Here is a 10,942-nt window from a genome sequence, read left to right as displayed (position 1 = left end):
TCTACAAGTCAATGCGGAAAGTGATAGTAGTTGATGGTACATTTTTGAAGAATAAATACAAAGGGGTTCTCCTAGTTGCTACAGCTGTAGATGGTAACTCCAATTTGTATCCAATCGCATTTGGAATTGCTGATTCTGAGAATGATTGTTCATGGGAGTGGTTTTTTATGCAACTTAAGATGGTTATAGCTGATGAAGAAGGTTTATCATTTGTGTCAGATAGACATACATCGATTGCTAAATCAATTGGAAACATCTATCCATTGGCTAAACATGGTATTTGCATCCACCACTTGCTTAGCAATGTGATAACATATCATAAGGGAAGAGGTGTCGCTGGTAAGGTTGCAAAAGCATCAAAAGCTTATAGAGTTGCTGAGTTTGAGAAAGAGTTTGGGCAAATTAACAATATTAGTCCTGCCATTGGAAGTTATCTAGAGGAAGCCAATGTGACAAAATGGGCTCGCTGTCATTTTCCGGGTTATAGGTATGATATTAACACCAACAATGCAGCTGAATCAATTAATGCTGCTTTGAGGACACCCAGAGAGTATCCAATAATTCCTTTGTTAGACAGCATCAGAGAAATGATGACACGCTGGTTTTATGAGAGTAGAGAGTTAAGTGCAAAGCATAAAGATCCTTTAACTGTTGAGGTGGAGAAAAAGATTTCAAGAAGAATAGAGAAAGGTAAATTCATGAACGGTTATTTGATGAGCAGATCGCAGATCCAGGTTAAAGGTAATGGAGTAGACTACATTGTTGACTTAGAAAGAAGGACTTGTTCATGTGGAAAGTTCANATAAATTATTTAATGTGGAAGTTGATGTGACGATGGTTGTAATGTGGCGATGGTTGTAATGTGGAAGTTGATGTGGGAAAATCAGTAGGTATTATTTCAAGGAATTCACCTAAGCCGACTAATGATGTATTAGAAAAGCCTACTGATGCTAATCTTGGTGATGCTGCTGGTTTAAAGTTGGAAGATTCAATGGTAAAAAATGGTGAATATTTCAGCAGTAAGGAAGCTTTACAGGCTACTATGGAAATGTATGCAATGAAATATAACTGCGACTATAGGATTACAAAATCTGATAAGAGATGGTGGTGTATACGCTGCATTGATAGTGCTTGTAATTGGCGTCTCCGGGCTGAGTGTTTACAAGCGTCTACATATTTCAAAATCAACAAGTTTGTGGGTAACCATACATGTGCCCCTTCAAAAAAAAACTCATTTTGTAGGACTCCATCTGCAAGAACAATTGGACATCTCATTAAGCAAAGCTATGAGGGTGTGAAGGAAGGTCCTAAACCGAATGATATAGTTAATATTATTCGTTCAAGGTACGGCTGCGAGCTAACATATCACCAAGCTTGGGAGTCTCGGGAGTATGCAGTTAACGAAGTTAGAGGAATTCCTGAGAAAAGTTATGCTAAGATTCCAAAATACTTGCACATGCTACAAGAAGCGAATCCTGGTACGTTCACGAATTATGAAATTGACTTTGATGGAAGATTTAAATATCTATTTATTTCTTTTGGTCAATCAACAAGAGGGTTCTACAAGTCAATGCGGAAAGTGATAGTAGTTGATGGTACATTTTTGAAGAATAAATACAAAGGGGTTCTCCTAGTTGCTACAGCTGTAGATGGTAACTCCAATTTGTATCCAATCGCATTTGGAATTGCTGATTCTGAGAATGATTGTTCATGGGAGTGGTTTTTTATGCAACTTAAGATGGTTATAGCTGATGAAGAAGGTTTATCATTTGTGTCAGATAGACATACATCGATTGCTAAATCAATTGGAAACATCTATCCATTGGCTAAACATGGTATTTGCATCCACCACTTGCTTAGCAATGTGATAACATATCATAAGGGAAGAGGTGTCGCTGGTAAGGTTGCAAAAGCATCAAAAGCTTATAGAGTTGCTGAGTTTGAGAAAGAGTTTGGGCAAATTAACAATATTAGTCCTGCTATTGGAAGTTATCTAGAGGAAGCCGATGTGACAAAATGGGCTCGCTGTCATTTTCTGGGTTATAGGTATGATATTAACACCAACAATGCAGCTGAATCAATTAATGCTGCTTTGAGGACACCCAGAGAGTATCCAATAATTCCTTTGTTAGACAGCATCAGAGAAATGATGACACGCTGGTTTTATGAGAGTAGAGAGTTAAGTGCAAAGCATAAAGATCCTTTAACTGTTGAGGTGGAGAAAAAGATTTCAAGAAGAATAGAGAAAGGTAAATTCATGAACGGTTATTTGATGAGCAGATCGCAGATCCAGGTTAAAGGTAATGGAGTAGACTACATTGTTGACTTAGAAAGAAGGACTTGTTCATGTGGAAAGTTCAGCATCCAAAAACTCCCTTGTAGACATGCTATAAAAGGAGCTTTTGATATAGGCAAGGATCTATATCCTTATGCTGATGATGTGTATACCACTACTGCATGGAGATCGCAATATGAGGAAACTGTTAATCCAATAGGTGTTCCTGAAGAAGAATGGCGAGTCCCACAGTATGTTGAAGATGCAAAAGTTCGACCACCTGAAACAAGAAGACATCCAGGACGGCGAAGAAAAAGAAGATATGAATCCGCTGAAGACAAGATAAAATCATCACAAAACTCACAAGGGTCAAAGAGACATAAGTGTGCGCGGTGTGGCAAAGAAGGGCATAACAGAACGACCTGTGATATCGTGATATAACAATGGTTTGTGCATCAACTTAAGATTCCTGTTTTTGAATTTTTGATTTCACGGCAGCTGCTTTGTGATGAATGATGGTGTTTGATGGTTTTTATTTTCGATTAATAGACTCATTTGTTTTGAAATTCGTTGATGGTGTTGATTTAAGACATTTGAAGTACTCATGTGTTTTGAAATTCCTTGATGGTGTTTTCTTTCAATCAAACTTTCATTAAAACCAGAGTACAAAAAACAAGACTAACAAAAAGTGTTAAGCATAACAACAAAATACAGAAAGCAAAGACATCATATCATCTTCTTATAAAGCCAGGCCATTGAAACTGCCAATACGACTAGTACACAAATCCTCTGCTTGTTCGACTTCTCCATACTCTCTTTCGCAACCATTAGCTCTTGCCTGATGATCTCAATCATATTCTTCTCCATCTTTTCTTCCATCTCCTTCACCATCTCCTTTTGGAGCTCCACATTGTTTGTTACCATCTTTTTTAGGTCCTCTAAGAGTTGGTTTTGTTTGCTTTCAACCATCCTAATCTCCTCTAGAACAGCATCATCAACCCAACGGAACATGTGTTTCTCCTTCTTCTCCTAAAATCATTGTTTCGATAACAATATTTAATAAATTTCAGCTATTGTGATGAATAAGGACTGATAAAAGTAAATTACCTTCACACCAACAACACATCTGTAAAATCTCCTACAGGGATTCTCTTCCGTCTTTGAGGTGTAGGTTCTAATCTCTCCACCACACCAGCATCTACACGGAACTCCAACCTGAGAACTTCTCGACGGTAACCCTGACGATCCAGCCGAAGAACGTTGGCTCATGGCTCCTATCAGTTTTTACGATGAAGAAGAAGAAAGTATCGGGAAAGAAGAAGAAGAGAGTATTGGAGAGGAAGATCAATTATTGGAAAAGAAGATCCCTAATTTTAAGAAGAAGAAAGTATCGGGAAAGAAGAAGAAGAGAGTATTGGAGAGGAAGATCAATTATTGGAAAAGAAGATCCCTAATTTTATGAAGAAGAAAGTATCGGGAAAGAAGAAGAAGAGAGTATTGGAGAGGAAGATCAATTATTGGAAAAGAAGATCCCTAATTTTATGAAGAAGAAAGTATCGGGAAAGAAGAAGAAGAGAGTATTGGAGAGGAAGATCAATTATTGGAAAAGAAGATCCCTAATTTTATGAAGAAGAAAGTATCGGGAAAGAAGAAGAAGAGTGTATTGGAGAGGAAGATCAATTATTGGAAAAGAAGATCCCTAATTTTAAGAAGAAGAAAGTATCGGGAAAGAAGAAGAAGAGAGTATTGGAGAGGAAGATCAATTATTGGAAAAGAAGATCCCTAATTTTATTTTTTTTCCTTAATATTGAATTAAAAACCGGGTCATCGGTATGCTTACATCGGGTCAACATTTAAATTTGGGTCAATAGCTGGTTTAAATCTGATATGTTTAAATTATGGCAAATCGGATATGTTTTTGTGTTGTTATGTTAACATTTAAATCGGATATGTTATGTTTTTGTGTTCTTTGTGTTCTTATGCTTAGGACCTTATGTTATTGAGTCTCATATTAGTCAGTCCTAAATCAACACCATCGAGGATTAATACTAATGAGTCTGATATTGGTCTAACAAGCAAAAGCATCAAAAACCATCATTTACAAAACAATCATAAAGACACTTAAAAATTAGGCAAGGTCTACAAACTCAGCCGCATACACTGGACGCACATAAGTTTTCATTCGTTCCACTAGCACAGGATCCTTTGCTGCTGACCAAAGATCGACTGCCAACTTCAAACGAGCTTGCTTGATGTTTTCATCGTCAATCAACTCATAAGATAGATCACGCATGTGACACTCGATATACTTCAGGGCATAAACTCCACAATCACAACTTGACCGATTTAATTTAGGTGGCATACGAACCTGGATGATCTCGTATGGAGTCAACAAGGGAGCTTTTCCATCAACCTTTTTGTGAATCTCCTTCACAAGACGAGGGATGACATTAGCGAATGGCTCAACGTGTCTTCTGTTTTGGTATTGATTACAGTCGAAGACTTCAATTGTTCTTAGTCTGAAGTTAATGCAAACTGAGATCCAGTGATTACCGTTAATGAAGACCGGTGCATAAATTCTATCCAAATCTACAGCCCAACTTTTTCCTGTCTTTCCATGAGATGGCAGTTCACCTTTGGCATACTCTAACAAAAAGTGATTCCAAGTGTGGGTTCGTCCTGCCGATCTAAACTTATTGTAGTCGGCCTTGACGTGCTCGCTAAACTGACAATTCATGAAACCTACACGATCCAACTCTAGGCGGCCTAAAGATGTATGCTCCCGAAAAATATACATCATTGCATCCATTTCCTGTAAATATTTAAAGACTCAGGTTTGTCTTACTTTAAGAATATAAAATATAATATTTAAAAAGATTGACACGTACCTCGTTTCCAAGCCATTTGAAGCCCATCATGACTCGGTTAAACAATTCTTGATCAAGTAAAGTTGGACCCAGTTGAATGCTTCTGTAAACGTAAAACAATTGTAAGATTACAAAAAAAAAATTGATAAATCATAACATGTATATAAAAATATTTGAATCACGTACTCGAGATGCCTACTCCACTCTTCGAAACCATTCCATAGATCATCAGAAACTAAAGTCAACACCGCATCCGGTTCATCTTTACCCGCGTCTTTGGGACTAAGTGTAGGATCAAATCCGGTCACAACAGACTTTTGAGATAAGTGTCCTACTGTGTTCTTTAGATAGTCTTGTGTATCTACATTGAGGTCTATCAACAGATTATCTAAATCAAACAGTTCAACCTGTCAAAAAAAAAAATTATGAAAGGCTTTAGTTAAAGTTACAACACATAAATTATGACACATAAGTTACCGACACATAAGTTACAACACATAATTTATGTTTACAACATACACATACAAACAAGGATACAACAAAAAGGAAAGACCACACAACATATTACAATCGAACAAGGCATTGAGCTACTTCTTACGTACCGAAGTTTTGGGCTTCACTCGTGATGGACTAGGATCCACTACTGCTGGCTTAGGATCCACTTCTGCTGGCTTAGGATCCACTTCTGCTGGTCTGGATATCAAGGCCTTGATATCTGATACATCTTTCTCCATTGTTAGCAATCGTTCCCCAAAGGTCTCTGTGAAGCTCTTGAAAGAAGAGTCAATTAACTCCTTAAAGAACCGCTTCATATCATCTCCACATGAACAATGTGAAATTGATGCTCTCTGAGATAGCATCATTCTTTTCCGTGTCTCTGCTCCATGGTCAACTTGCTTCTTCCTCTTCTTCAAGCTAGACACTTCTGGAATATTAGCTTGCTTCTCACCACTCTCCTCTCCAACCGAAACTTCATTGTCCCCTCCAACAGTCTGAGATTGTTCCACACCAACATCCTCAATGTTATCATCTTCCACACCATATCCTTCGCCACTCTCCCAAATATGATCTCCAAAATCATAGCCAGATCTGATCAAAGCTTCCAAGTTGTCCACTTCACAATCTTTAATTTCATCACCCCTCAAATATTCAATNTATAAAAATATTTGAATCATGTACTCGAGATGCCTACTCCACTCTTCGAAACCATTCCATAGATCATCAGAAACTAAAGTCAACACCGCATCCGGTTCATCTTTACCCGCGTCTTTGGGACTAAGTGTAGGATCAAATCCGGTCACAACAGACTTTTGAGATAAGTGTCCTACTGTGTTCTTTAGATAGTCTTGTGTATCTACATTGAGGTCTATCAACAGATTATCTAAATCAAACAGTTCAACCTGTCAAAAAAAAAAAAAAATTATGAAAGGCTTTAGTTAAAGTTACAACACTTAAAAATTATGACACATAAGTTTACAACACATAAGTTACAACACATAAATTATGTTTACAACATACACATACAAACAAGGATACAAGAAAAAGGAAAGACCACACAACATATTACAATCGAACAAGGCTTTGAGCTACTTCTTACGTACCGAAGTTTTGGGCTTCACTCGTGATGGACTAGGATCCACTACTGGTGGCTTAGGATCCACTACTGCTGGCTTAGGATCCACTGCTGCTGGTCTGGATATCAAGGCCTTGATATCTGATACATCTTTCTCCAAAGTTAGCAATCGTTCTCCAAAGGTCTCTGTGAAGCTCTTGAAAGAAGAGTCAATCAACTCCTTAAAGAACCGCTTCATATCATCTCCACAAGAACAATGTGAAGTTGATGCTATCTGATTTAAGACCATTCTTTTCCGTGTCTCTGCTCCATGGTCAACTAGCTTCTTCTTCCTCTTCTTTAAGCTAGACACTTCTGGGATATCAGCTTGCTTCTGACCACTCTCCTCTCCAACCGAAACTTCATTGTCCCCTCCAACAGTCTGAGATTGTTCCACACCAGCATCCTCAATGTTATCATCTTCCACACCATATCCTTCGACACTCTCCCAAATATGATCTCCAAAATCATAGTCAGATCTGATCAAAGCTTCCAAGTTGTCCACTTCACAATCTTCAATTTCATCACCCCTCAAAAATTCAATGGACTGCAATATATCAAAGTTTCCAGTGGAGGAAATGCATGAATAAACAACATCCTGACAAAACAAAAACAAAGAAACCAATTAAAAAAAAAACTCAATGTATTCGAATTTAAACTTAAAAGAAAAAAGAAGAAGTCAACTGACCTTGTTTCCAATTGATTTCTCTAAAAGGAGGAGCTCATCATATGATACTTTAGCAGCACCTTTCCAATTAGAGATTCGGCTAAGTGTAATCTCTGTGTCAATCTTCTCTCCCATAAGTTGTCCAATAAGAGGAATGGCTTCCATAACCCAAACTTGAAGAGCATATGAGAAACCATTGAGGATGTAACTAATGGGGTTCTTCAGTTTCTTTCTTGCTTCCACTATAGAGCTAACTAAATGGTCAAAAGCTACAAGACCCCAAGGATAAGTCCTAACCTTCTCTAGATCCATGACCAGCTTGATGTATGAATGTGGTATAGCTTTCTTCTCATCCTTAGCCACTACCAACCCAGCAATCACACAAACATACACAAACCGAATTCTATCTTCTTGTTTTCTCCATGATGGAGCTGCTTCAAGGTGGGTCTTCATCAAGTTTTGAATGGTAATGATACCACCTCTCTTCAACAATTTGCTCCAAAACCCATTATCATCTGTCCAACTCTCTGAATCATGACTGAAATCGGCTGAGTACTTAAGACCAGTAACTGCATGGAATTCTTGCATTGAGAATCTAAGCGGCTTCTTACCAAACACAAACCACAGCTCATGTCTTCTCTTAGTCACCAACTGCCTACACATGATGCTGTGTATCAACCGAGCTGAGTACCCAAGACCATTCTCATACAATGCAAATACAGATGCGAAAACTGGATCACCCTTCACAATCTCATACTCTTCTGGTAATGCCTTCTTGATTTTGTGTAAGATTGACATTCGACAAGTGTTATTTATCTGCCCAACTTGTGGCTTGCTTCCATCTTCCATAAGCCGTTTAGGGTACTTCTTTTCCATTCCTGCCGAAAAAAGTAAAAAATGAATTAGTATAAATTAGCCAAAACTGAAATAAATCAACAAAGATATGAGACTTCAATTTTACAAAACAAAAAAAACAGATTACTAAAAGTATGATTTAAGAACAAGAAAACTATGACTAATCATTTAGCTGCTAATAGAAACTTGAAAAAAAAAACAAAAAAACAAATGAGATACGACTTTTATAACCAAACTAGATACGACTTGTATATAAAAAAAAAACTGTACTTTTGGCTCTTACTTGTTTCAGAATCTGATGGTGCTTTTGTTGAGGACATTGACATTTGCGACTTATGATCCAATTCTGCTTTCACCCATGGTCAGTCTCTGACAAATATAATTGACTGCAAAGAGAATATAAAGCGGGTCATGATTGATATAGACAGGTTTCCTGAACTAAAAAGAGCAAAAAAAGAAATCGAGTTTTTAAAAAATTACATAAACTGTAAAGTGGTGACATCATTTGAGAATATTGCATTCAATAAATCCATATGATTAATGCAAACTTTCTCAAACACAGCTAAAATCAAGAGATGTATGCAAACTTTTTCACTAATGATGATAAAAACAAAACAACGTTACAATCTGTTGCTGCTACAAGTGTGGATACGCTTCAATCAACAACGTAATCGCTCATATCTACGCTCATATCACCCTAAACAAACAAACTAAGAAAACCAAAAAACGAAGAACTCATATGAAAAAGAGATTTATGCAAACTTTTTCACTAACCTTATTGTTCAAAAAAAGTTCACAACTGTTTCGATCATCACTCTTGTTCTTGTTAACTACCTTTATCGATCTTGTTTCATCAACCCTGGTACACAATTTTTCCTTTAAAGTCGATAGAATACAAAAAATAATAATCAACATGCAAAAAAATCAAGAATTATGTGATAAAGATGCAAAACGGATCTAAACTTATATTTACACAAATCTGGGTTGAAATCAAGTTATAAAGTTTACATAATCTCAAGAAACTAATACATCAAAATAATAAACATGCAAAAAAATAAAGAATTCTACATACCCAATTCATCAAGAGATGAACCGATGGTGAAGATGGAGATATGGTGAAGACGGAGAGAAGGTGAGCTGAAGAGACGGTGAGAGACGATGGTGAGAACCAGACAACGGAGAGAGACGGTGGACGGCGAAAGAAGGAGATATGGTGAAGACGAAGAGACGGTGAGATGGAGAGACAGTGAGAGACGATGGTGAGAACCAGATGATGGAGAGAGACGGTGGACGGCGAAAGAAGGTTTAGTTTCGATTAAAATCTTTTTCCCCTTTCCAAATTTTTTTGTATTCTCAATTGTAAGGTTATCGAGACCCAATAAAATCAAATAAGGTCCACTCGATTTCAAAATAAGACCCAACAAACGCAAATAGTTTGTTCAAACTGTTTTCTTAATTTCAGTTAATAAAAATCAACAAATTAAATCTGAAAATATAATTGAGGGTATTATTGGCTTTTTTTTAATCCTAAAACCTATTTGACCAAAATTTTAAAATAAAGTGTAGATGGCCAAATTTTTAGAAAAAGATCCTTTATTTATAACTTTCCCTTAAACTTACATGGATTACAACCATCATATACACATTTTTTTTTTAATTACTAAGAGGTTCCGGGCCTAGGTCCATACATCCCCTTAGACCAGGGACCAGAGCATTTTATATGGTCCCCTCCCAAGCGTTGTACCTCGAACATTTTATATACACATTATTAAACAAAGAGAACCTAACCATACTTGTTTTCTCTTAAAAAAACAGGATACACTCTCAATCAAAGCTTAATACACTAGGAACTATTCCGTCAAAATCAATGTTCCACTTAATATACAATCCCAAAATTTTAAAGTCACAAACAATACAAAACAGAGGATTTGTTCATGAAAATATAAGTCACTGAAAGAGAAAGAGAACCGGAAAACATTTGATCGATCATTCGTTGCCTTTTTCTATAGGATTTTAATTTTCATGAAATTGTGAATATTGACATGTTTGGCAAAATTAGAGATGAATTGTATTAATTATTATAATTTTATTGGTAAACACATTTTAATTGATGTGTCAACTCCTCGTTCAACTAAAAAGTTGATGTGTCAACACATGAGAGAAACTCTTTGTTCTTTTATTGTACTGATTACACTACAAGACAATAATTATTAAGGCTCCTACTGGTAGTCATTAGAAGAATTAAAAAAAAAAGAATAAAAATAACAATGCGGAATGGAATAAACAGTTTTTGGGGAATGAAAAGAAAATCTGCAAAGAAGGAACAAAATAGTAAATGGTAACCAAACAATAAAAATGTTTTTCAAATATATTAAATAGTAAATAAATTTAAATTTCAATGATAATACTAATATTATTTTTAATGTATATATAATAAATTTTACATTTGATTTTAAAATAAAAAATTTTAAATTAAATTTTACTATTCACACAGTTTTCAAATAGAGCCTTAAGATTAGTTTAATATTTTTTCTGTCAATACATTATGAAAATATGAAAGTTTTTATATTATAAAATTGAAATTTATTAATAAACGTATATTTAATTTATTTTGAAATTAAAAATGAACTTCAATATTTGTTCTTTTTTTTTGTTTCATTTGTTCC

General features: G+C 35.9%; 1 protein-coding gene across 1 annotated transcript; it reads right to left on the bottom strand.

The window, feature by feature from the left end:
• Nucleotides 3,002-3,544, bottom strand: LOC104753514 (uncharacterized protein At4g04775-like). The gene is made up of 2 exons (XM_010475758.1): nucleotides 3,383-3,544; nucleotides 3,002-3,304 (listed from the first exon to the last, which is right to left on the bottom strand). The coding sequence occupies exons 1-2, from the start codon at nucleotides 3,542-3,544 to the stop codon at nucleotides 3,002-3,004; spliced, it is 465 nt and encodes a 154-aa protein (XP_010474060.1).

The sequence above is a fragment of the Camelina sativa genome, chromosome 16 (assembly GCF_000633955.1).
Source record: "Camelina sativa cultivar DH55 chromosome 16, Cs, whole genome shotgun sequence".
Lineage (NCBI taxonomy): Eukaryota > Viridiplantae > Streptophyta > Magnoliopsida > Brassicales > Brassicaceae > Camelina > Camelina sativa.
This window is presented reverse-complemented; position numbering and strand designations above follow the sequence as displayed.